Source organism: Hippocampus guttulatus, chromosome 8 (genome assembly GCF_054856545.1).
Source record: "Hippocampus guttulatus isolate MCC_2025c chromosome 8, RoL_Hgut_1.0, whole genome shotgun sequence".
NCBI lineage: Eukaryota > Metazoa > Chordata > Actinopteri > Syngnathiformes > Syngnathidae > Hippocampus > Hippocampus guttulatus.
Window position 1 is genome coordinate 20,027,150 of NC_141268.1, and position 26,000 is coordinate 20,053,149.

General features: G+C 44.0%; 2 protein-coding genes across 11 annotated transcripts in view; one reads left to right on the plus strand and one right to left on the minus strand.

The window, feature by feature from the left end:
- Nucleotides 1-6: 6 nt before the first annotated feature.
- Nucleotides 7-18,773, plus strand: unm_sa1614 (un-named sa1614). 8 transcript variants are annotated; one of them, XM_086118532.1, is made up of 28 exons: nt 7-149; nt 1,502-1,574; nt 1,662-1,807; nt 2,171-2,245; nt 2,374-2,423; nt 2,890-3,019; nt 3,104-3,189; nt 3,285-3,360; nt 3,950-4,030; nt 4,126-4,223; nt 4,490-4,559; nt 4,741-4,828; nt 4,968-5,019; nt 5,256-5,422; nt 5,541-5,674; nt 5,753-5,844; nt 7,022-7,205; nt 7,938-8,023; nt 8,189-8,304; nt 8,390-8,457; nt 8,521-8,628; nt 8,879-9,134; nt 9,562-9,720; nt 9,796-9,856; nt 10,434-10,474; nt 10,545-10,696; nt 16,813-16,940; nt 17,414-18,773. In XM_086118532.1, exons 1-28 carry the CDS (start codon nt 21-23, stop codon nt 17,625-17,627), a joined length of 3,120 nt encoding a protein of 1,039 aa, XP_085974658.1. In that variant the 5' UTR covers nt 7-20; the 3' UTR covers nt 17,628-18,773. The 8 variants fall into 8 exon arrangements, with proteins under 8 accessions (XP_085974658.1, XP_085974659.1, XP_085974661.1 ...); XM_086118533.1 differs by having other exon boundaries at nt 4,971-5,019; XM_086118535.1 differs by having other exon boundaries at nt 4,971-5,019; nt 16,813-16,944; nt 17,414-17,561.
- st3gal8 (ST3 beta-galactoside alpha-2,3-sialyltransferase 8) overlaps nt 17,353-26,000 on the minus strand; it is a 14,454-nt gene continuing 5,806 nt past the window's right edge. For all 3 annotated transcript variants that reach the window (XM_086118536.1, XM_086118539.1, XM_086118538.1), the window contains exons 2-9: nt 24,802-25,101; nt 23,842-23,932; nt 23,630-23,768; nt 21,813-22,006; nt 21,308-21,487; nt 20,294-20,339; nt 20,110-20,229; nt 17,353-19,591 (exon numbers count right to left, since the gene is read on the minus strand). In XM_086118536.1, coding sequence (XP_085974662.1) covers nt 19,424-19,591; nt 20,110-20,229; nt 20,294-20,339; nt 21,308-21,487; nt 21,813-22,006; nt 23,630-23,768; nt 23,842-23,932; nt 24,802-24,997 — 1,134 coding nt within the window. In that variant the 5' untranslated portion in view covers nt 24,998-25,101 and the 3' untranslated portion in view covers nt 17,353-19,423. The remainder of the gene's footprint in view (nt 19,592-20,109; nt 20,230-20,293; nt 20,340-21,307; nt 21,488-21,812; nt 22,007-23,629; nt 23,769-23,841; nt 23,933-24,801; nt 25,102-26,000) is intronic.

Here is a 26,000-nt window from a genome sequence, read left to right on the forward strand (position 1 = left end):
GCTCAATTACGCCGCCGAGCATGCCGGAGGCGTTCGTTTCCGTGTCCGAGTTCGTGGGGGAGGTCCTGGAGGACTGGAGCTCGCCCACCACCTCGTCCTTCTCGTCCAAGATGAACGAATGCCGTAGCACCGTGCACCTGCTGGAGGAGGTCAGTACGCCGCTCGCTCGCTCGGGAAAGTATCGCCGGCGGAGATGAACGGGCTCGCTAATGACACACGCACGCACGCACACACACACACACACACACACACACACACACCACCTCGCCCTGTTTACAATGCCATCATTAATGTTGCATCCTCCCGTTGCTATGAGACAACATCGTTGCAATACCTTGACGTCATTCGCCAGTTATGCCAGTTTGGCATGCAATAGTAGATACAGTTGCAATGATGGCAGATGTGGCCTTTTACAAAAGATCTGCCTTTGTTCACATTTATTTAGCTGGTCATGTTTTGATTATTAAAATAATAATTATTTTATTATTGGACAATACGAATTAGTTATATAAGTCTTTAGACCACCATTAGCACTCTAGTCGGCTGTCACGCATAGTCTGGCCAACACTTCAAAGCAGTTCGTTCAATTCTATTCATTCAAAGCAATAAATTATGGCATAAATAATTTACAAGTTGAAGTCTTGATATCAACATTAGTGTGCTAGTAAGCTGTCAATCTAATTGTAGCCACACCTTCATATTTTACACCTGGGGACCATATTTTACAGAATGAGTGTTTCACCATATTTTAAAAAATGTCTTGAAAGCAGCTTAATAACCCAATAAACTGTTCATGACAATTTGGGATTTTGAAGCAAATATTTATTGTGATTGACACTTAATCACAGGATTAACCTCTCATAGCAGTGGAAAAGTGTTCAAGTTGTGACGGTGTTAATTTAACCAATTCCTTACTTACTATTATTGACAGTTGGGCTCACAAATCAGAGGATAACCCTCCATATGTATTAAAAAAGTGTCATAAAACTGCCATGAGGAAAGCAACAAACTGTCAATCACAGTGTGGCTCAGCCGTAAAATCTTTTATTTGTTGTGAACGGCATTTTGGCGTCATAAATCACCGGATGAACCTCTCATTTTATTGAAAAAAATCTTGACACCAGCACTGTGAAGATAAGTAAGAATCTGTAAGCCACGTTCTGACCAATAAAGTAAATCATTGATTGATATTTGGGTTCCATCAATCACAAAACAAACGTATATCAAAAAAGCGGCGGAATCCACTGACACTTAAACGTTGTTGATTTGTAACACGCGTGACTCGACACGTTGACTTTGAGCGTCGACGGCGGCCATGCAGCTCGGTATTGTTCCAACAAAGCTGCCAGATCGCCCTGTCAGCAGTTTGTCAATTGGTGCACGACTGGCGGTGGTGGACGGGAAGTCATTTGAATGCTCATCGAAATGACACATGAATTTTTCATCAGTAAATCCAAATAACTGTTTGTTTGCATTTCTCTGTTTTTTTTTTTTTTTGGAGGCTCTGGACAGCGACCGATTGTTGCTTCAGAAGATGAAAAAAGCAGCCAAAGCCAAATACACATCTGGACAAGGTATATACACCCACCCACACACACACACACACACACACACACACACAGTTGCGCGCACTCGTGACTCAGGTGGTGTGTGTGAAGCAGAGCACGTGTCCCACCTGGAGCAGTACATCGTTTCCATGGAGAAGCTGTCCATTAACTGTCACTCCAACGGCGAGGCAGAGGTGGGCTCCGCCTTCTGCCGCATGGCCGACTTCTCCAAGGAGCTGGTGTCACCTCTGAAGAACCTGGTGGGTGGCGCCGCTCTCCACATTTCCACCTGGAAAGACACGCCGCCGTTTAGCCCCTTTTCATCATCACAAATCCACCGGCAAAATAAAAAGGTTGTCAGTTCCGTTCGTTCACTGCACTTGCCAACTTGTTGACCAACAGGAGGCACTGTTGTTTAATACAGTCACGCAGACACATACAAAGAAGAATAGATTTCTTCTTCAATTGTACTGCTGGTCAGTGAGTCGCTGTAATCGAAGTCATTCTTCGCAGAGGATGAAGAATATCTTCATATGTTGTTTGACCATTTAACCTTAAATTCAAAAGTCTGTTGTGTGTGTGTGTGTGTGTGTGTGTGTGTGTGTGTGTGTGTGTGTGTGTAGTTAAAGAGCATGTTGCACAACGTCAACTTCTTCCTGGATTCCCTGGTGAAAGGCGACCTGCGGGAGGTGAAGGGGGTGAGAAATTGAAATTATTATTAATCAAATACTGACATGGCCATTGGAGGCGCTGTCCTATTTGTTTTTATTCTGTGTTCCGGCACAACATTTTGACTCTTCTGTGTTTTTTTTTTTTTTTTGCACAGGATCTGAAGAAGCCTTTCGACAGAGCGTGGAGAGACTACGAGAGCCGATTGTAAGTGAGGCGTGATCGCAATGCAAAAACTCCCAAATGACAAATCAAAATGCTCAGATGCTAACTTAGCATTCATGCGGCAGAACAAAATGTGTCACAACCAGCAGCCTAGCCGAACCATGATGCTAACTAGGCCTCACGTTAGTATCACAGGGTTAGCTTTTTAAGCTAACAACAGCCTAGCCTTACTTTTCAGACAATATAAATTCACTCTGTCCACTTTATAGGAGGCGTGGCTTTTATCCATCACACAGCCTGTTTTCTGTATCGCTTTCTTTGCCACATAGCTTGACTGGCTGCTTGCTTTTTTTATGCTAAACTAACATTGTCGCCGTATATATCAATGTCACCTTTTTTGTTGTTTTGTTTTTACACCTTCTATATCATTTTTACACCGTAGGTAAAAAAGAAGCAAATCTCCCATGCTTGACACTTCCCCAACAAATCGTGTTTTTTGTGTGTGTAGCAAGCAGGTGGAGAAGGAGAAGCGCGAGTTGGCGCGTCAGTACGGGATGGTGAGGAGCGAGGTGAGCGGCGGCGAGATCGCCGAGGAGCTGGAGAAGGAGAGGCGGACCTTCCAACTCAGCATGTGCGAGGTTGGTACGAGGGCGCCTTTTTTTTCCTCCTCCTTCTCCGCCGCCGTCGCCTCCTCACATGTGGGCAACGTGCGTGTGCTTCAGTATCTGATCAAGGTGAACGAGATCAAGACCAAGAGAGGAGTGGACCTGCTGCAGAACCTCATCAAACATTTTCACAGCCACAACAAGTACACGCACACGAAAACAAAACATACGCTTGCACAGGGAGTCGGGGCTTGTATTGACACACTGCGTGCGTGTGTCTTTATGTGTGTGTGTGTAGTTTCCTGCAGGAGTGCGTGTCAACCACGCACAGGCTGAAGCAATACATGGACGAGTTGAATGGCGTCCTCACCTCGGTAAAGCAGCAAAGCCATCTTGCGCTCGCTTGCCTCCTCGTCCGTGTTCTTGATTTTTGTTTCTTGTAATTTAGGTTTTGTTTGACATGATCTTATTTGCTATTTTTTAAAGTTTAATTTAGACTCTTTACTTTTTTTGAGGCTAGTTTTATTATTTCGTTGTGATTCATTTTATCTTATTTTAGACATACTGTATTTATTTTCTTTAATGTTTTATTTAATGTGTTATTTTATTACATTTTCATTTTTTCATTCATTTTATTGTATTTATTTTATATTCGGTTTATAATGTTTTATTTTGTTTTTATTTGATTGTTTTGCTTATTAAATTAGATTTTTATTATTTTTGTTTCTCATATTTGATCTTTTTTAATGTATTCATTTTGTTTTTTTATTTAATGTCTTTGACCTGTTGTTCTATTTTATTTCAGTAATTTGAAATTAAAAAATGCCGCTTTTATATTTATTTATTTTTTATTCTGCTGGGATGAATGCAGTACAGTTCACTTTTTGCCGCCAGTGCGAGTCTCTGAAAAATATGTGCGGGCGTGCCTCTTGCGCGCACGCGTGCGTCCGTTTACGTGTGCAGGTGAAGCAGCGGCAGGAGGAGGAGAAACGTCAACTCGTGTCCCTCAGAGATCAACTCAGGCCTGTCGTGCACACTGAGCAGGTGAGATGCACAAACACACATGCATGCGCACGCGCTCACAGCCGTTCCCACGGTAACACTGATGTGTGTAAATGTGTTTGTGTGTGTTCCATCAGGATAGTTTACCAAAGCCTGTGTACAGCATGCATCAGCTGCTGGGAGATAAACAATACGGAACGGAGAGGACGGGATTCCTCTACAAGAAGAGTGATGGGTAACACACACACACACACACACACACACACACACACAGGCAACATCACGGTGTTCAAAAACATTTTATCCACTACGACGTAACTCTGTGTGATGATGCGCGACTATTCAACAATATTGTGTACACGTGCGTGTGACTGTGAGACGACACCACAAAATTGTATACAACACACCGGTATCCACAAGACTAACCCATGACAATGTATAACCCCTTAAGACTGTCTGTGTGTGTGCGTGTGTGTGTGTGTGTGTGTGTTGTATTTTCAGGTTGAGGAAAATGTGGCAGAAGAGGAAATGTTGGGTTCATAACTGCTACCTGACCATCGCACACGCTACGGTGAGCTCACAACTGTTTGTGAGGGGGGGGGGGCTGCTGTCATTGTGTTGTTGTGATGGAATCAAGTTGTGATTGAACGATAGTGGTGTGTGTGTGTGTGTGTGTGTGTGTGTGTGTGTGTGTGTGTGTGTGTGTGTGCGTGTGTGTGTGTGTGTGTGTGTGTGTGTGTGTGTGTGTGTAGCCCAACAAAGCCCCCACCAGGCTGAACCTGCTCACTTGCCAGGTCAAACCCAGCGTGGAGGACAGGAAGTGCTTCGACCTCATCTCTCGTATGACACACTCATGCATGCATGCGCAACCATATACATTATATATACAGTATATATACTGTACAGTATATATATGTGTATTGTATTGTAATATCATTGCGGGGGGGGTTTGTTGTTGGGTTTTTTTTTTTTTGGCCAGCAGATAATCGCACTTACCACTTCCTGGCTGAGGATGAAGCCGAGTGTGTCGCGTGAGTCCAGTCTTGTACACAGTCGCTGAAAACGTGACTTGAGTAAAAGCATTAGCGTCTCAACAGAAAAAAAAACAAAAAACAAAAAAAGTTTGGTCGAGATGATTTATTCCATGAGTATTTACGTATCAGACATTGAAGTATGAAATCTGTGACGTCGCAAGCCGGCGCACTCGCTCACCATCGCCGTCTGCTTTTGTGCCGACTGTGGAATGCGCGCGCCTTCGTGCTCGTAGCTGGATCTCGGTGCTGAGCAACAGCAAGCAGGAAGCTCTGACGGCGGCGTTGGACGGCGTCCGCAAGGGAGGCGGCGAGAGCGGCCTGGAGGAGCTGACGCGATCCATCACGGACGACATCCGACGCATGCCGGGAAACCACTGCTGCTGCGACTGCGGCGCTCCCGGTGGGCGCGGGCGCAAAACGCCGCCTCTCACTTTACCAACACGATTACCGTTTCTCTTGCAACCAATATCCTGGTAGATGAACACAAAATAACAATTGTGTGTGCGTGCGCCGCACAGAGCCGGGCTGGGTGTCGACCAACCTCGGCATCCTGACGTGCATCGAGTGCTCGGGCGTGCACCGGGAGATGGGCGTCCACGTGTCGCGCATTCATTCGCTCAGCCTGGACAGCCTCGGAACTTCCGACCTGCTGGTACCAAAACGCAAACTCAACTTAACCCTTTTCAACCGTTCGCCCGGTGACATCACTCCCAATTGCTCTTCTTGTCAGTTGGCCCGCAACGTCGGCAACAGCGGCTTCAACGAGATCCTGGAGGCAAACCTGCTGAGTCCCTCCATGAAGCCGTCGCAACACAGCCACATGTCAGTATGCGCACGCGCAGAAACGGGATACGCAGACGACGTCACAAGGCCCCATTTTGCATTCATCCGCGTGAGGAGGGAGGGAAGGAAGGAAGGAAGAGAGGAGGCCGGTTTGGAAGGACGGCGGAAAAAGCAAAGGACGAGGGGAGGGAGGAAATGGGGGAGAAGGACAGAAAGGAAGGAAGAGTGGATGGAAGGCAGTCAGGATAGCTGGAAAGAATGAAGGAAAGGAAAGGAAAACAGGAAAAAAGGAAGGCGGATTGGAAGGACGCAAAGAAGAGAGGGAGGGCTGCAGTGAAGGACAAAGGGTGGGAGAAAGAGAGGAAAGCAAGGAAGAAAGAATGGATGGTAGGTCAGGAGAAAGGAGGGAGGGAGGAGGAAGAGAGTAAAAAACAAAAGGAGGAGGGTTTGAAGGATGGAAGGTGAAAAAGGGTAAAGGAAGGAACTGCTACAAAGTGGCAGGATTCGAGGTTAAAGAAAGAAATGGAAGAAAAGGAGCAAAGAAGGATGTCGGCATGAAAGGAAGGCCAGATGGATGTCATGACAGAAGATGAAAGGGAGGGAAAAAGGTAAACAGGAAGGAAGGGTGCGAGTAGGGAAGGAAGGAGGAGGGTTTGAAGAAAGAAAGGTCGCGAGTTAAGAAGCAAGCAAGGAGGAAGGCACGAAGGATGGATGGAAGAACAGGGGAAGGGAAGAGGGCTAGAACGGAGGAGGGGCGGAAGGAGGCCAGGTCAGCGGGTAAGAAGGGAGAAAGGAAGGATGAAGGCACAAAGGAAAACAATAAAGGATGGACGCAAGGAAACGTTGGAAAGAAGGAGAAGGAAAGAAGGGAGGGTGGAGGTACAGAAAGAAAGTAGGAGGGATTGAAGAATGCATGAAGGAAGGAAGAATGTAGGGAGGGAAGGAAGAAAGGGAAGCGAGGTAGCGAGGAAGGACAATAACGTAAAGGTGGTTTGAAAGGAAGGAAATAATGGCTAAAGTTGGAAAAGAAATCCAAAAGGATGGAAGAAAGGAAGCATCTCACGCCCACTCGTTTTTGGGGCCAAGCCCTCGTGCAGAACGTGCATGAACTCAAAACATCTCGCTGGCTGTGTGTGTGTGTGTGTGTGTGTGTGTGTGTGTGTGTGTGTGTGTGTGTGTGTGCGTGTGTCCGCGTGTGTGCGTGAGCGTGTTTCAGGGCGGAACGAAAGGAGTTCATCCAGGGCAAGTATCAGGCGGCGCAGTTCGCGCGGCGCGGTCCCGGCTCGGCGGCGGCACTGCGCCTCCTGCAGGAGGCCACCAGCAACTGCGACGTCTTCGCCCTCATTCAGCTGCACGCGCAACGCACGCCGCTTGCACACGCGCTGCACACCCACGTACAGGTTGGGCACGCACGTCAACCATGCACGTTCGGGTTTCAGGTTAGCGGTAGGGTTGCGAACCAGCGCTAGAGTTTCAAATTTGGGTGACTGAGCCAGGGTTTGGGTTTCACATGAGGCTTTCCAGGCAGTGTACAGCTTTTAAATTCGGGCTTTGAGCAAGGAATAACATTTTAAATTTGGTTTTTGTTTGTCTTTCAAATTAGCGGTTTGAGCGAGTTAGGTTTTGAAACTATGGTTCGGGTTTCAAAGTCCGGTTAGGGTTGCCATTTAGGGTTTCAAACGAGGATTAGGGTTCCAAAGTAAGGTTTTAATTTTGGGTTAGGGTCTCTAGGTCGTGCTTCAAAAGAAGTTTAGGGTCATTTGAAAGTAATTAGGGTTTCAGACTTTAGGGTTTCAAAATGGGGATTTCAGCAAGGGTTTTCAAATGTGGGTTTAGAACGAGGGTTATGGTTTCAAATTTGAGTTGAAACTATGGGTTGGGTGACAAATTAGGGTTGAAACTCAGTTTAGGGTTTCCAATGAGAGAGAGTTTCCAAGTCGATTTTCAAACTAGGGCTCTGCTTTTAAATTGCAGCTATGGGTTCAAATTAGGGTTTCAAATCTTGGGTTTATGGAAGCATTTTTGAGCCTGGATTGAGTCTTTAAAAAGAATTAAGGTTTCTAGTTTAGGTTTGAAACGGAGGGTTTGGATGTGACTGATTTTGAAAGCGACTGATGTTTCCACGGCAACAGGAGAAAGGGGAGACGGCCCTCCACCTGGCCGTCTTGTTGGCTGACAGGACCAGTCTGCACATCCTGCACTTCCTGGCGCAGAACTCGTCAGTGGATGCACGCGCACGTCACCACACCAACAACACGACGCGGCACACTCAACTAACAACATATAAAAACTACACAAACACGCCACCAACAGCACACGGGCAACAACACGTGAACAACAGCACACCAATAACAAGTGTTCGTGTGTGTGTGTTTGTCTTTAGGCCGAGCGTGGACGTGCAAACAGCGTGCGGAAACACGCCGTTACACTACAGCTGCTTGCACAACAAGAGTGACTGCGTCAAACTTCTGCTGAAGGCCCGAGCCAACACGCACATCAGTAAGAGGCGTGCGCACACACACACACACTCAGTAAAAAAGGCTAAGTGTGTGTATAAGCGCGTTTCTGTCCCGCGGTGGTCCAGAGAACGAGTTGGGCGAGACGGCGTTGGACATGAGCCGCAGGTTGAAGCACGGCCACTGTGAGGCGCTGGTGAGTTTGTCGCCTTGGCTTCTTTGCGCGACTGCACGCTGACGCGTGTGCTCGTGCGCAAAGCTGCAGCAGGCCCAGTCGGACCATTTGGACCATCACGTTCACGTGGAGTACAAGTGGCGACTTCGCCACGATGACGTTTACGACAGCGACGATGATTTTGAGGACAAGGTAACCGTGGCAACCGATGCAATGGGAATTTTTTTTTTTCGTGTGTGGGGGGTTTGTTCTATGTTTGTATTTGTCATCAAATGTATTTCTGTATTTGACATAGCATAGGCTTTTATGATAAAGCTGTACAAATTATTTTACTAATATAAGTCACATGGGTGGTAACAACAAAATTAAATGTTTGACAAAAAAAAAAAAACAACTAATTCTATCAATTTAAATTTTCCTTTCAATTTTTTCCCCCTCTCAGAACGGTCCTGTTAAGAAGGAGCGCTCCTCTTCTTCCTTTTCCTTCCCCTCGCGACCTTTCAACTTTGGCCTGGCCTCCTCCGCCTCCGTCACGTGCCCGCCGGCCTCATCGGGGGGGCCCGGCGGGGGGCTGCTCAGCGTGGGCCGACGGCTGGCCATGGCCGTGGAGAACCACGGCCGGCCCCCCGCCCGGGGGCAGAGTCCGCCGCCGCCGCCCCCCTCCTCGCCTGCGCCACCGTTGCCTCCCAGGGTCAAAGGTGAGGCACGGCGTACGTTGTGAGAAAACCCCCCCCCACAAAAGGTTTCTGCTTATGGGACGAAAAAAAAAGAAATTGGTGAGTCGTGATTCATTTGTTGTCATGAGCAAGCGGCTGTTCATGAGAAAGCGAAATGAGTCCTGAATATTTGTGAGAAGAAAAAACAAATACTGAGGCATTTTAAGAGAAGAGGAAAACATCAAGGCTCACCATTGGTTCTGAGCAGAGAAGACAAAAGTCGCAATGCACCATTCACAAGGGGGGGGTCATCGGTGGCTGTCGATGTGAAGAGAGAAAAAACGTTGAGTCATTTGACATGACGAGTGTCATCGCTAGCTTTTTTGTGAGCAGCGAAAACAACAATGACGAGTCACACGCGCCATTCACGAGAAAACAAACTTACCTGCATTGCCTCTGGTCCCTTTAGCTCCCAACGTTCCTCCTCCTCCTCCTCCTCCCCCGGGTGAGGAGGCAGAGAAAGAAGATGAGGAAGACGAAGTCTTCTTCCCCCTGGCAGGAAACAGGAAACGGACGCCTGTCGCCGCCGCTCGGCACAAAAGGAGCTGCTCTGAGTCCAGTAACCACGGTAAGACCTGATGTCATTAATGAGGTCGTGAAAGATGATAACGTCACCTGTGTGTGTGTGTGTGTGTGTATACAGATTATGGAGTGCCATCCAGTCACACGAGGATCTACAGTGGTGCAGAGTCATCCTTTAAGAAGTATGCGGGAGTATGAAAAGAGGCCTCTGATTGGCTGTAAAGACTGTTCGCCTTTTCAATAGCATTCGTGCAGCAACTTTTCACGTCTCAGCATCTCATTTGTGCTCACCTTAGTGGTTAGCATGCTAGCATTCGTTCCCAAACATCCGTTCATGTTGAAATCATAATTCAGCTCCGGATCGACAGTTCATAATAGCATGCTAGCAAATAACTCTGAAACAACTTGAACTTGTTTGCGCTTATTTTGTGTTGACCCGTCAGGTTAGCATTGGCTCTGAAGTGACCAATCGTGTTCGGATTATAATGTTAACTCTCGAACAACCAGTCAAAATAGGATGCTACTGTGAGGCAACCGGTCCTGTTAGCAGTCGCCTAAAATGGTCAGTCATGTTAGCATGGTAACCTTACCTCATAGTCACTTTTACTTGTTGGTGCTGCTGATTTGGTCATGACTAGTCCCTTTAACCTCATCATGTTTGTCTATTCGGCTTCTAGCATTATCTCTGAAGCGACCAATCATATCAGGGTACGAGAATGACTTCTGTAATGACCAATTTGTTTGTCCCTGTGCATTCAGTTCTTCTGCTCTCAGCTCATTGACAGAACATCCAGAAAGAGGTACTTCCTGTCCACACACGCCCAAATAAGGACTTGTCATTTTAACGACTTCCTAACATTTACATTTCAGCCTATCGCAGGGCGGACAGTGACACAAGCACCTCCCAATCACATCACACCAGAAGACCCTCCCCCAACGGCTCTTCAGCCAGTCAACGCTTGCAAAGCTTTGAGAACACGAGCCGAGGCCCCGCCCCCCAGCCGCTCCCTCGCAGGTCATTGGTGAGTTGCGTTAGCTCTGTCGCGACCAGTCATGTTAGAATACCATACTAGCATGCATGCTAAGCACTGGGCAACAACCAGTTACTTCATGTTAGCATCAGCTCTGTAACGATCAGTCATGTTAGCATGCCAGAGTTATTGTAACTGTAGTGACCATTCCTGATGTGCGATTTCCATCTCTAATGACCAGTCACTTGAACTTGTTTGCATTATAATGACATGTCACATTACCTCTAAAAGGACCAGTCGTGTTAACATGCTAGGCCTACTGCTGTAGTCAAATTAGGATGCGAGCATTCATTATAAAATGGCCAGTCATGCAAACATTACTGTTGTAATGATCAATCATTTACACTCGTTAGGATTAGCTCTGAAATGACCAGTTATGTTCGCGTTACCTCAAAAAGTGTCAGTCACTGATGCTAACAACCCAGTCAGCAAAATTGGTCTGGCTCAGCTCTGGGGCAGACACGGTGCGTACACTCGGCCCACAGACCTCAATGAATGACGGTCCTGCAGTGGCCCACGTCTGGCCACGACCATGTACAATAAGGCGTTTTTAGCCGAAAAAAAACCAACCGTGTGTAGTAAGGCGTTTTTAGCCGAAATAAAACGACCAAGTATAGTAAGGCGTTTTTAGATGGAAAAAAAAGACCATGTGTAGGAAGGCGTTTTTAGCTGAAAAAAACGACCATATATAGTATTTTTTTCGTTTTTAGCCGAAAAAAAATGACCATGTATAGTAAGGCATTTTAACTCGGAAAAAAACAACCATGTATAGGAAGAAGTTTTTAGCGGAAAAAAACGACCATGTGTAGTAAGGTGTTTTAACCCGAAAATAACGACCATGTATAGTAAAGCGTTTTAACCCGAAAAAAAACGACCATGTATAGTAAGGCGTTTTTCAACGAAAAAAAACAACCCTGTATAGTAAGGCGTTTTTAGCCGAAAAAAAAGACCATGTATAGTAAGGCGTTTTTAGCCGAAAAAAAAAGACCATGTATATAGTCAGCCGTTTTTAGCCAAAAATCATGACCATGTGTAGTAAGGCGTTCTTAACTGAAAAAAACAATCATGTATAGTAAGGCGCTTTTAGCCGAAAAAAAGGACCATGTATAGTAAGGCGTTTTTCACCGAAAAAGTCAGCCGTTTTTAGCTAAAAATCATGACCATGTATAGTAAGGTGTTTTTGGACGAAAAAAACGACCATGTATACTAAGGCGTTTTTAGCCGAAAAAAACAACCATGTATAGTAAGGCGTTTTTAGCGGAAAAAAACGACCATGTATAGTAAGGCGTTTTTAGCCGAAAAAAAACGACCATGTATATATAGTAAGGCATTTTTGGACGAAATTTTTAGCCGAAAAAAACAACCATGTACAGTAATGCATTTTTAGACGAAAAAAACGACCATGTATAGTAAGGCGTTTTTAGCCGAAAAAAAACGACCATGTAAAGTAAGGTGTTTTTAGCCGAAACAAACGACCATGAATAGTAAGGCGTTTTTAGCCGAAAAAAAGGACCATGTATATATAGTAAGGCGTTTTGAGTAAAAAAAAAACCAACCCTGTAAAGTAAGGCGTTTTTAGACGAAAAAAACGACCATGTATAGTAAGGCGTTTTTAGCCGAAAAAAAAGACCATGTGTAGTAAGGCGTTTTTAGCCGAAAAAAATGACCATGTATAGTAAGGCATTTTAACTCGAAAAAAACGACCATGTATAGGAAGGCGTTTTTAACTGAAAAAAACGACCATTATAGTAAGGCGTTTTTAGCGGAAAAAAACGACTATGTGTAGTAAGGCGTTTTTAGTCGAAATGGTCGTTTTTTTCGAGTTAAAACACCTTACTATACATGGTCATTTTTTTTCGGCTAAAAACGGCTTACTATATATGGTTGTTTTTTTCGGCTAAAAATTTCGTCCAAAAACACCTTACTATACATGGTCGGTTTTTTTCGGCTAAAAACACCTTACTATACATGGTCGTTTTTTTCGTCTAAAAACGCCTTACTATACAGGGTTGGTTTTTTTTTTTTTACTCAAAACGCCTTACTATATATACATGGTCCTTTTTTTCGGCTAAAAACGCCTTACTATTCATGGTCGTTTGTTTCGGCTAAAAACACCTTACTTTACATGGTCGTTTTTTTTCGGCTAAAAACGCCTTACTATATACATGGTCGTTTTTTTCGTCTAAAAATGCATTACTGTACATGGTTGTTTTTTTCGGCTAAAAATTTCGTCCAAAAATGCCTTACTATATATACATGGTCGTTTTTTTTCGGCTAAAAACGCCTTACTATACATGGTCGTTTTTTCCCGCTACAAACGCCTTACTATACATGGTTGTTTTTTTCGGCTAAAATTTTCGTCCAAAAATGCCTTACTATACATGGTCGTTTTTTTCGTCCAAAAACACCTTACTATACGTGGTCGGGGTTTTTTCGGCTAAAAACGCCTTACTATACATGGTCGTTTTTTTCGGTAAAAACGCCTTACCATACATGGTCGGTTTTTTCGGCTAAAAATTTCGTCCAAAAATGCCTTACTTATTATACATGGTCGTTTTTTTCGTCCAAAAAGGCCTTACTATACATGGTCGTTTTTTTCGGCGAAAAGGCCTTACGATACAAAAAACGACTTCAATAAGCCTTACTTATCATGTTGGTCAAAGAAAGAAGGGATATGGGTGCAACCTCTGGGGATTGAACACCCAACCCCTAGTTTGGGACATCGTTTCTCTACCCCTAAGCCACACCACACACAACTTCATGTTTGTTTTGTGTTTTCTTCAATAAAGCTGCAAATGGTGGTTAAAGAAAGATGTGACCTTGTAGCAAACACTGGGAATCGAACACCCAACCGCTGGATTTGGGGCTTCAGCTTTCTACCACTGAGCTAACCCACCACAATGAACCTTTGTGTTGTTTTGTTTTTTTCCTCAAATAAGTTGTGTATGGTGGTTAAAGAGTAGACATTGTTGCAACAAGCAGGGATCGAACACTCAACCTCTGGTGTGGCACTACATCACTCTACCACTGAGCCAAAGCACCACATAGAGCTGTGGAGTTGTCTTTTTTTATTAATCATGGTCGTTTCTTTTGGCTAAAAACTGACTACATGGTCGTTTTTTTTCGGCTAAAAGTTTCGTCCAAAAATGCCTTACTATATATACATGGTCGTTTTTTTCGGCTAAAAACGCCTTACTATACATGGTCGATTTTTTCGGCTAAAAATTTCATCCAAAAAGGCCTTACTATACATGGTCATTTTTCGGCTAAAAAGGCCTTACTATACATGGTCGTTTTTTTCGTCCAAAAAGGCCTTACTATACATGGTCGTTTTTTTCAGCTAAAAACTTCTTAGTATACATGGTCGTTTTTTTCGGTTAAAAATATCGTCCAAAAATGCCTTACTATACATGGTCGTTTTTTTCGTCCAAAAACGCCTTACTATACATGGTTGTTTTTTTTCGGCTAAAAACGCCTTAGTATACATGGTCGTTTTTTTCGTCCAAAAAGGCCTTACTATACATGGTCGTGTTTTTTGGGCTAAAAACGCCTTACTATACATGGTCGTGTTTTTTTGGCTAAAAACGCCTTACTATACATGGTCGTGTTTTTTTGGCTAAAAACGCCTTAGTATACATGGCCTTTTTTTTAGGCAAAAAATTTCATCCAAAAATGCCTTACTATACATGGTCTTTTTTTTCGGCTAAAAACGCCTTACTATATATACATGGTCGTTTTTTTCGGCTAAAAATTTCGTCCAAAAACGCCTTACTATACATGGTCGTTTTTTTCGGCTAAAAACGCCTTAGTATACATGGTCGTTTTTTTCGTCCAAAAAGGCCTTACTATACATGGTCGTGTTTTTTGGGCTAAAAACGCCTTACTATACGTGGTGGTTTTTTTCGGCTAAAAATTTCGTACAAAAATGCCTTGCTATACATGGTAAATTTTTGCGGCCAAAAACGCCTTACTATACATGGTCATTTTTTTCGGCTAAAAACTTCTTAGTATACATGGTCATTTTTTTCGGCTAAAAATTTCGTCGAAAAACGCCTTACTATACATGGTCGTTTTTTTTCGTCCAAAAATGCCTTACTATACATGGTCGTTTTTTTCGTCCAAAAAGGCCTTACTATACATGGTCGTGTTTTTTGGGCTAAAAACGCCTTACTATACATGGTCGTTTTTTTTTTTCGGCTAAAAACACCTTACTATACATGGTCGTTTTTTTCGGCTAAAAACGCCTTACTACATGGTTGTTTTTTTCGGCTAAAAATTTCGTCCAAAAACGCCTTTCTATACATGGTTGTTTTTTTTCGGCTAAAAACGCCTTAGTATACATGGTCGTTTTTTTCGGCTAAAAATTTCGTCCAAAAATGCCTTACTATACATAGTCGTGTTTTTTGGGCTAAAAACGCCTTACTATACATGGTCGTTTTTTTTTGGGCTAAAAACGCCTTTCTATACATGGTTGTTTTTTTCGGCTAAAAACGCCTTACTATACATGGTCGTTTTTTTCGGCTAAAAATTTTGTCCAAAAATGCCTTACTATACAGGGTCGTTTTTTTCGTCCAAAAACGCCTTACTATACATGGTCGTTTTTTTCCCGCTAAAAACGCCTTACTATTCATCACTGGTGTCAAATTCATTTCACATGGTGGGCCACATACGGCCTCGTGAGATGTCAAGTGGGCCGGACCATTAAAATGATCCCATACTTTGCTATAAACAACCAAAACAATATGTCTTTCCTTTGTTTTGGTATAAAGAAGCACAAGAACATTTGGAAAATGTTGAAATCGAATGAACGTATCTTTTACAAAACATTTCATGAAGCACATTACATTTTCTTCAACAAATGTGCAATTTACTTTTATCATTCACATATATGCATTGCAACTGATCCCATTGATTGTACAAACTTTAACAAGTAATTGGTATTGAAAAATATAGTAATGCACTTTATGATTAAACAAGATTTATAAAGAAAGGAAGTTTTAAACCATTTACACGTGCATATAAAATCTAAATGTAATCCCTGCCTACACCTTACAAACTAAGGAGAGTGCTATTAAATGTGTAAATGTAAGAGTGCTATTGATAGCGTCTGCTGTCATCGGTCTGTTTCAGTGACGGACTGAGGCTGCTGTTGTCTTCTTCTCTGGTCAAAACAGTGTCCTTTAGCGGATACTCAATCAATTGCACCTTATTAAAAATATTAATTCTGTGTTTTTAATGCATTTTTTTTCATTTTTAAATTATCCTGTGGGCCTGATTGAACCTCGCGTGCGTGCGTGTGTGTGTGTGTGTGTGTGTGTGTGTGTGTGTGATGAATGGAATTCCGCATTGGTGTGCAATTGTAAAACAAGGCTGTGTGTTGAAAAAATATATACGGGCCGGAGTTGTAAATAGATTTCTGGCCCAAATACTTCACTCCACAACTGGCCCTCATCTGGTTTGCCAGAGTCAAGCCAGTGCCTCCATTGCCACTCCTGGGCCGTGTACGGCCCACATGCATTATGCCAGTGCCGACTCAAGGCCAGCTGTGCCAGCTTCATGCCAGATGCCTTTGCTGACTGGGAAGTTAAACTTCAATAACATCCAACCATGGTAGCCTGCTAGCATGTACATTAATTAACTTATCGTGATATCATGTTAGCCCTACTGCTGTACAGACCAATCAGTTTACACTGTTATTAACTCTGAAATGAGCAGTGAAGTTAGGATGCAGGCATTCCCTCTAAAATGGCCAGACATGATAGCATGCTAACATTCCATTGTAATGAGCAATCCCTTGACCTTGTTAGCATTCACTCTAAAATGACCAGTCATATTCGCAGGTCTTCATAAAAAACTAGTTCATCACTTTAAGTTGTTAGCGTGACTTTAATAATGACCAATCATGTCAGCCTGCTATCATGTACGCTGAACTATTTTTTTCTTTTTTTGCATATGGGCTAAACTGTAAAACCTTTACCTTAATAGCATTAACTCATTAGTGACCAGTCGCGTTAATGTGCTAGCATTAGCTCTAAAATGACCAGTCACATCAGCATGCTATAATTAGTATCAGTTGCATAACAGCCAGTCACTTTTGTCTTGGGCAGCCTCGGGGTTGTCGAGGGTCCGCCCGTCGTGTCCGTGCCCTTTATGACTGCGAGGCGGACCACCACGACGAGCTGAGCTTCAGCGAGGGCCAAGTCATTGTGGTCCTAGGCCAGGACGGCACCGACTGGTGGGTACGTATTGAATCCCAAAAATTGAGACTAAGTATTGGGACACTTCCAGCAAGTGCGCGCAAGTGTGTGTGTGTGTGTGTGGGGGGGGGGGGGGGCGTGTACATGAACTTTTTACAACACTGGGGTAATTATAGGAAGTGAAAACCTGGAGTTTGGACAAGAGTACTGGGAAACGACAGGAACACTTAGTAATGTGAAAAACAAAAAAAAAAAACACATTGGTTTCACACAAAACTACCAGGACACATTTTGAGAGGGGAAGTGGTAAATTTGGACACAAGTGCAGGAAGTGAAAAATAAAATGTAGAGTTTGGGGGGGGAGGGTATCTGCACACCTCCAGGAACTGAATAGAAATGTTTGGACAAAAGTATTTGGACACATAAAGGAAGTGGATGAAGAACTATGGATTTAGGTTTTGGGATCCTTTTATATGCTGAATGTGTGTGTGTGTGTGTGTGCATTCCGCAGCACGGCTACATTGAAGAGGAACCAGAGCAGAGAGGGTTATTTCCATCTTCCTTTGTGCAGCCAATGTCAAACTGAAGTCAATGATTGCACAGCTCAGAAGCGCTCCGACACCCGGATGAACACTGCCAGCTGCCTTCAAAGACGCCTCAGCAGCCAAGTAGCATGTCACTTCCTGCCTTCAGACACACAAACATCAACAGAACCACCACATTAAAAAAAAAAAAAAAAAAAAAGTACACACAGCAAGGAAATGTTGCCAAAAGGGCCAGTGAAAGTACAATAAAAAATGACAAACTTTACCTCTTTTTTGAATAGAAAAAAAACTTTTGGTTGTCTTTTTTAAACCGTTTTATTTTCTCATTTTTCAGTCCAAGTGGCAGCAGTGCCTTCACACATTCAGAAAACAGAATCTTAATGTCAAGCTGGCCACATGGGGAGGGGAGAATGGGTCAAATATGGCAAGCGCATTATTAAAAAAAAAAAAAGGGGGGGGGGTGGGCAGGTGAAGGGGTGGTGCACTTGGACTAAAGCAGGAGATAAATGGTGGCGCAAAGCTGTTTAGACTTTTGATGCCTTGAAAGGATCCATTTTGATAATAGTGACCAGGAAAACTACAATCACAACACCACCATGTAAACTTGAGCAAATGAAAAGGGCCACTTCAAAAAAAGAAAAACATTGTCAGAAAACTCCTAATATTATGAAGACATTGTTTCACAGGAATTCAAAGGCTTCAGGCGTTAGTGGTTGAGAACTAATGTAAATGTAACTCGATTCATAAATAAACACTTCCTTTCCATAGAGCCCCAAGAAAATTGAAAAAAAAGTGACGAAAAAAGGCCAACATTTGAAATGAATCCCCCCCCACACACACACACACACATACAAACACAAAAATACTGCGTGGTCTACATTTTTTCCTTCGTTGTCGTTTGCAAGCGAAAAGCAGTGAGCGCACAAGCGACTGGCCATCGGAGGACTTTTCACATTCACAGTACAAGTCAACACCAGCAGGTGGTGCTGACTTTCGGTACGACAAAAAAGTGGTGAATGTGCCAAAGTTTTTTTGCAACATTTGCAAGGCAAGTAACAAGCAAAACATGATTCAGTTTTGATGCCACGCTTGTACCAAAAATCTATTCAATGACCCCCTCACAATTTGCCACGACAACGTTGGGGCGTGCAAAACCAAAACTAATAAGACGCGGCAAAATGTTTTTATAAATGTGCAAGAAATATAAGTGTTACACTAGGACATTGAGTGTTGAATTTGCGGGAATGATTCTCGCTGAATTCTCACATCTGATATTTCTGTCTACTTAATACAATAAAGGTGTGATATTTGTGGGCTTTATTTTAACACTCCAACTGAAACGTCATTTTAGGGAGCATTTTAGCAACCGGTCGCATAAAACAAAAAGTTATTTTTATTACTAAATATGAAAATATATATATGATAACATATGTAATATTTGTGTTTTTTGGGATATGGATGGATGCAGTTGGATCAACCTATTTTCGCACGCTCATGCCACACGTACAGAATTTTAAATGCTAACATGTTTATGACTTTGTCACCATGCGGTATTGTTTGTACAACTTCAGAGGAAAATTGATTGAAATCATTCGGGAATTTAAGATGGAAGCATAACAAAAATGGGGACAAAATACTGACAGGACGGTGACCATTCAGCTTGAATGAAAGGATAAGTTATCAGTGAAGCCACAAAATGGCTGCCATTTCCTTAAGGCAAAGTGCTCAGATGAGGGAGGAGGAGGGAACAAAAAAAAAAGTCATTATGCAAAATAATACAAAACTCCCCTCAGAAAGTGTGTGGTTGTTCCCCATCTCAGAACAAAGTTTTTTTTTTTTTCTGGGGTTGCAGGACGCTCTACTGTCTTGTGAAAAAGGCACAAAATGGACGACGCCAAGGTTTTGGCCCGCTCAGGTTTTGTTTGTTCAGTGCCAGAGGACGTCCGAGCGCTAGGACGGTCGGGGTGGGCCTCGGATCACGCGTGCAATCGGATCTTTCCCTCCTCGGCCAACTGCCGTATGACTTGCATCTCAAAGTCGGCGCTGTGCACGCCCGTCTTGCGGAAGGCGCCGGCGTAGCGGTTCTCCTCCCAGTAGTGGTGCCAATTGCCCTGCTTGTCGGCCCCGTAACCAAACACGGAGACCTGCGGACAGGAAACAAGGACGGAGGAAAGGAAGGAAAATGAGACGGTTAGGGAAAGGAAGAATCAAAAGAAGAATGGAAGGAGAAAAAGAATGGAGGACAAAAGAAGGAAAGGAAGAACAGAGTGAAAGATAAAGGGAGGTGCGCAAGGACGTAAGAAATGAAATCAGAAAGAGGAAAAGAAGTACAGGAAATAAGGCAAACGGATGGAAGGAAGGGAAAGGAAAAGAAAAATAGAAGCGCCAAAGAGGAAAGAATGGCTGAAAGGAAATCAGGAAGAAGAACAAAAGGTGACTGTACAGAAGAAAGGAAGAAAAAAATGGAAAGGGGGGAAAAAAGCAAGAACGTAAAGAAAAAAGGAGAGAGGGAGGGATGAAGGGAAAAAAAAGCAGATGACAAAGAATGGAGGGACAAAGGAAGGAAGGTGATCGGAAAAGGACCAAGGGAAGAGTAGAAAGGAGGATGAGTTGTGAGGAAGACGAGCGGAGCGGAGTGTGGTTGAGCGGTTGCCACGGTGACCTGGTCGCAGATGTGCAGCGCGAAGACGATGGCGAGCATCCCGGTGGACGGGTAGCGGCCGTGACGCTCCGTCCAGCGCTCGTGCACGTACTTGAAGAATGCCGGGCTCACCACCACCACCTGCGCGCACACGCCGTGAGCATGTTGTCGCGCGCACGTCAACCGGGCCCTTCGCCACACTTACCTTGTCTTTATCGGCCTCCACTCGCTCTCTCACACGCATGTACGTCCTGAGCACACAAAAACATCACATCATCTTTGATGTTGACATTAAAGAAATTTTTTTTTTAAAAACGCGGACGGAAGACAACACTAGTCTTTGATGCTCACAAATTCTTTTGGACTTTTGTGGGAAACTTTTTGTGTGCGGAAGAAGGTGAGGTCAAGATTCTTAACGTCTTTGATGTTTAAAAATAAGGTTCATTAAAAATAAAAAATAAAAGTTGCTGACATTGCTGAATCAGCGGTGTCAAATTCATTTTAGTCGCGAGCCAATTTGGAGTTACGTCTTCCCTCGGAGTGCCATTATTACAGCGAAACCACAAAATTATTACTTGTAGACAACAAATAAATCGGTTGCTGGTTTTGAAATCAGTCAAGTCAATTACAATAGTTTGTTCAATTTTTGTTCTAGTGAGTGTAAATTATTGCGAAATCTCAACGTTTTTACACACGGCAATTTCACATTTGGGTACAGATTTGACCAAGTTGACACACATGATTTGCTTTCGCGGGCCACATAAAATGAACTGGCCCCCCGGCCTAGAGTTTGACACCGGTGTGCTAAATGGTCAGATTTCTTTTTTCTGACCCAAAAAAATAATAATAAATTCTCCTCTTTGAGGTTTACATTGGGTTCAATGAAAACCGTACTCAACTTTTTGTGCATAGTTCAGATTTGTTGAGCTCAACGGTCTTTGATTTGCAAAAATATTTGTTACATTTGTTGAAGGAAATAAATTGACTTTCAAGTTTTTAAAGACCCACACATAAGGTTCTCGGAAATGGTCTGATGTTTCCAAATTGTTGCCATTGTGTTCGTTGAAAGTTTGTAAACCTTTTTGGTCGCTCCAAAAACAGCGACATTAGGTTCCTTCAGACTAAATTGTCTTTGATGTTTCTGAAAACCGGAAGGCTCGCGTCAGTGACGATTCTCAACCTCGCAGGTTTGCCATGCGGATTTGGTGGAAGTCATTACATTTTGACGTGGCCGGTGGAGAGGGCGCTGCTCAGCCATTCCATGTCTCGCAGCTTGAAGGGCAGCAGGATGAGACTGACGCCGTGGCCCACGTCCACCGCGCTTTCCGGGTACATAAAGTGATGCGTCGTGCGGTTCCCCACGTCTCTTTCGAAGCCGTGCGTCACCGCCTTGTTCATCCTGAGCGGGGAAAACGGGAATCGGTCAGATGTGGCCATGCGTTAGTTTTTTTTGCAGGTTGAACTGCGATTCACGTGATATGGGAAGAGAAAGAATCACGGATTCCGTTCTAATGAATGGAAACATGATCATATTGACTGATGACAAGAAAAGGAAGTGAGATTAAAAAAAAAAAAAAAAGACTTGGCTTAGCCATTTTTACCTACTGTCGCAATATTCATGAAAAAAAAATGTCATTGAGCTAGCCCAAAAAACAAAACAAAAAAAAAAAAAATAAACCAAAATCATTTTCTTTAAGGTTGAAGCATGTGAGTGGAAAACGTACCGGATGACGGAGTCATGCGAGTCGATGAGCTTTCCGTGTCCCGACTTCTGCAGGTTGCCCGAGTTGCCCACCACGGCGCAAACGCGGCAACGCGACAGCCGCGGCGTGAAGTCCACGGAAGGCGGGGAGATGATTTGAAACATGCGTGACATCACTTCCTGTAGCGTATGGTCGTTACCCGAGCGCTGAAGACTCTGCGGAGGCAAAAAAAACAGCCCGTCGTTCCACGCGGGTTAAAGGTGGGGGGGTTGGGGGTTATTGTAAAATACCTGCACAAAAAAAACAAAAAAACAAAGTGCAACGCTAAATGCACAAAACGCACCAGATACCTGTACTTTGCGGTTCCGATTAATTTTTTTGGTTCTTGTGACTCAAATACACGGTAGTGTTTTGTCAATTTTTTGGTTTGCTGTTGTGTTTTGTTGTGCTGGTCCCTCTCTCTGGAATGACCTCCCACTAAACATTCGGCAAGCCTCCTCGCTGCCCATCTTCAAAACCCTCCTCAAAACTCACTTGTATTCTTTGGCATTCGACTCAGCATGACTTAGATTTGTTCTTGGTTTTACTGTTTGGTGCTTTCTACCACCTTTATTACCGATTTGTCTTACTGTTTATTGTGCATGTTAAATTGCTCCATGTACAGCACTTTGTATGCAGCGATGGCTGTTTGAAAGTGCTCTATAAATACTGTTGACTTGACTTGACTTATCTTTTTGGTGTTTTTTTTTTAAATTGGTTTCCATTTTTATTTGATGTTGTGTTTAGATTGGTCTCTTTTTTTGCTGTTGGATTTAGTAATTTGGTGTTGTGTTTTGCATTTCAGGGCCACCATATATGGATTTGATTTTATTTATTTAAATAGAGAAGAGAAAAACAAAAAAAGTGAACCCATGGCATCGAACCACGAGTATACGGGTGCCCACTGTATTGTAGTTCTATTTTTCATTCCCCTATTTTTTTTTTGAGGGGGGGTTCAAAGTAAAATTGACTTTAACGTGGAAAGAAGATTGAAGAAACCGGCGCTTTGAGTAGCGACTGTGCTCCCATCAACTCCTGCCTCAAGGGGCCAATCTGGCTGCTTGGTGCACTGACGACACAGTGACTCAGCAAGATGAAATCACCGTCTGCCCCCCCCCCCCCCCAACCCAACGCCACACCTTTTAATCTCCTAATGGCATGTGTGTGTGTGTGTGTGTGTGTGTGCGTGTGCGCGCGCGTTAATGTCGAGCAGGAAATACGCTCAGACGTGCCGGTCCCACCGCCAGGCAGAACCATAAACGGACGTTGCGGATGCTCCACAGACGCTGGCCTGCACATGGCGCTGGCTCTTCCAATTCGTTGTCATGACATCTTTCCACTCTCGTCGTCATCGGCGTGGCTGCTGCTCCTAATGGAAGCTGCCCGCCCTGCCCACAAATAACTTCCCGGAAGGCGACCAGTTGGCTAAAAGATCTCAGGCCATATCGTGCCGACCGCCTTCTCAACTGGCCTCTCGTGTTGACGAAAACACGGTTTGTTGATGAAGGAAGTCGATTTGAGGGTTATGAAAAGGAGTGGAAAACTCTATCAATTCTAAAAATATTTGATAGTGACAGCAAGATTCTACATTTATCGCTTTTTTAAAACATTTTGAAGATGTCCGTGTTTGTCAAATGTTGCTCGTCGGACCAAACGGTCTTATTTGTTTACGAAAGAGTTCATTTGGGATGGGACTGCCGCTGACGTAGATTAGGAACACGTGCATGTTAGGTTCGTTTCAATGATCTTTTCAAAAATTGTACGTAATGTGTTTTGGATGTCGAGCGTGCAGTTCTCACAAGCCACCAGTTAAGCGCCTCCGGGTTCAAGCGGTCCTTGGCGCTGCGCAGGACGGGCTGCTGTTGGGGATCGTAGCGACGGCGGAACCAGTCGGATTCGCTCAGGTCAGACACACACGACTCGGGACAACCGCAGGGCCTGAGAGGAGCGCGCCGGTGAGACCAACCCCAAAATATTAGGGGGGACCCCCCCACTCCCTTCGCTGTGTTACCTTGCGTCCCGCCCATCATCGCCTTGCGCCAGCTTCTCAAGTGGGGCGGTGCTAAGAAGTTTGTGGGGGCCGCCGACGTCAACAGGAAGCTCTGCAAACACAACATCCATCCTCAAAACAGAAACCAAACCTCGTCTTGAAACCCAACCCAGGCTCAAATCCTAACTAAATAGCATCACCCTGAGATAAAACCCTGAGTCTGTATGAATCCCTAACTTTGTTTTAGAATCCGAAAGTTGAAACTCCAGCCTTTGTTTAAAATACTAAATCGGAGCGTGAAGTCTGATTCTCAAAACACGCCTAATCTGAAACCCTAACTCGACTTTAAAACCCGATCTCTTGTTTGCGACCCAATTTTGTAATCCTTTGGCTGGTTTGGAGTCCTAGTTTGAAACCCCAAGCTTGGCTTGAAAACATTTGAACCCCTCACCCTTGCTTCACATTGTAACCAACTGTACCAACTGCTGTCAGGCCGCTGAATAAAAAATAGCAACAATAATATTTAATAATTGAATGATGTGGAAAACAACTGTAAATAGCACTGCGATTTATCCATTTTGTATTTATATTGCACTTAATTGGACGGTGTTTGTTTGTTTTTTCTTCTTCTTTCTGCTTACATTCTTGCTGCTGGAGGCTGTAAATTTCCCCAGTGTGGGACTAATAAAGGATATCTTATCTTATCTTATTATCTTATCATGACTTGACAGCATCATTTGAAACATGAACCCTTGTTTAAAAAGCTAATCAGGCTTCAAACACGAACATAAAACACTAAGACCGTGTTTAAAACCCGAACTAGGGGTTCCAACCAAAACTTTAAAATCTGTGACCCCGACATATTGAAACCTTTACACTGGCCTGGAACCCGAACCGGGTCTCCCACAGTACTTTCAAACTGTAACCCTCGACATTAAAATCTCAACGTGCGAGTCCTGCTCAAAAGTGAGCATCTCTCACCCGTCTCCTGGCTGATGTTGTCTCGGGTGGGCGTGGCCACGGACAGCGATAGGAAGTGCTTCCTCTGGATGCTCTGGCTGGCGAGCATGAGGAGGAGGAAGGCGGCGATGCCCAGCACCACGCACACCTTCCTCTTCGACAACATGGCCGGAGGTGCGAGGGGGCGTGGCCCTGGTAGCATTCCCGCTAACCTCATCTGCACCTCCGGCGGGCTCCCACAAGCTCCGCTTGCTTCGCCTTCATCTCCACAGGGCCCCAGCGAGGGCGTTCCCTTCCTATACAGTACGCTAGGCTGCGTTCCTGTGCGGCGCATCGGGGAGAAGCGAAAAAAAAAAAAAATACATCAGAGTAAGGCTGTGTTCCAAATCACTCTCCATACTGACAAGTTTGGAATGTGTGGTGAGCATACTGTAAATCCTCAGAGCATGAATCATGTAAAGTACTGTTGCAAAACGTGTTTTCATGGCACTGATGGAAGAACTACGGTCCACTAGAGTCGTCGCGTTCTATTGGGAAAGGGACTCGGCCAGCCCGCAAATCAGCATAGAAAATAACTGCCGCCAATTGAAATGCATTTTCCCCATAAAAATATTGAAGAAATAAAATCTGATAGCTCACATATTATTTATCGACTAAACAATAATGGACCCAAGACAGAGCCCTGGAGCCCTCTAAATGTGACAAGTAGTACAGTCGACCGCCGCATATTTGCGGTTCCGCATCCATGGATTTGAATATTGTTGGGGTTTTTTTAATCCCCATCAACTTTTTTCAATACTTTAAAATTATGTTTCGCCCCAAATACTCCCCATTTTGAGTGGAATACATAAAATGAAAAAATGAATGCTTTTCAGCATTTCTTTGAAGAATTCATTTTTCTCTTCCCCCACTATATTTCAATGGCCGTTACATGCAAATTTTCGCAACTTGCGGGTCGGCCCGTCGCCGATACAGTCCACTATATAGAAATCCCTCGATCGTGATCGGGTAGTAGGGAACGAGCGTACCATTCGGAGAGCAGCCAAAAGGCAAGAGCACAACTGAAAGTCTGTTTTAATCGTTGCCAGGTGGGCCTCCTTGTGAACTCAAAAAGAGGAAAAAAAAGAAGTTAAGCTCATGGATTAGCAAAGTGCATTAGCACATGGCTCCGCTGTACAAACTCATACAAAAGGTTAAAACAGCGAGGGGACAAAGTAAGG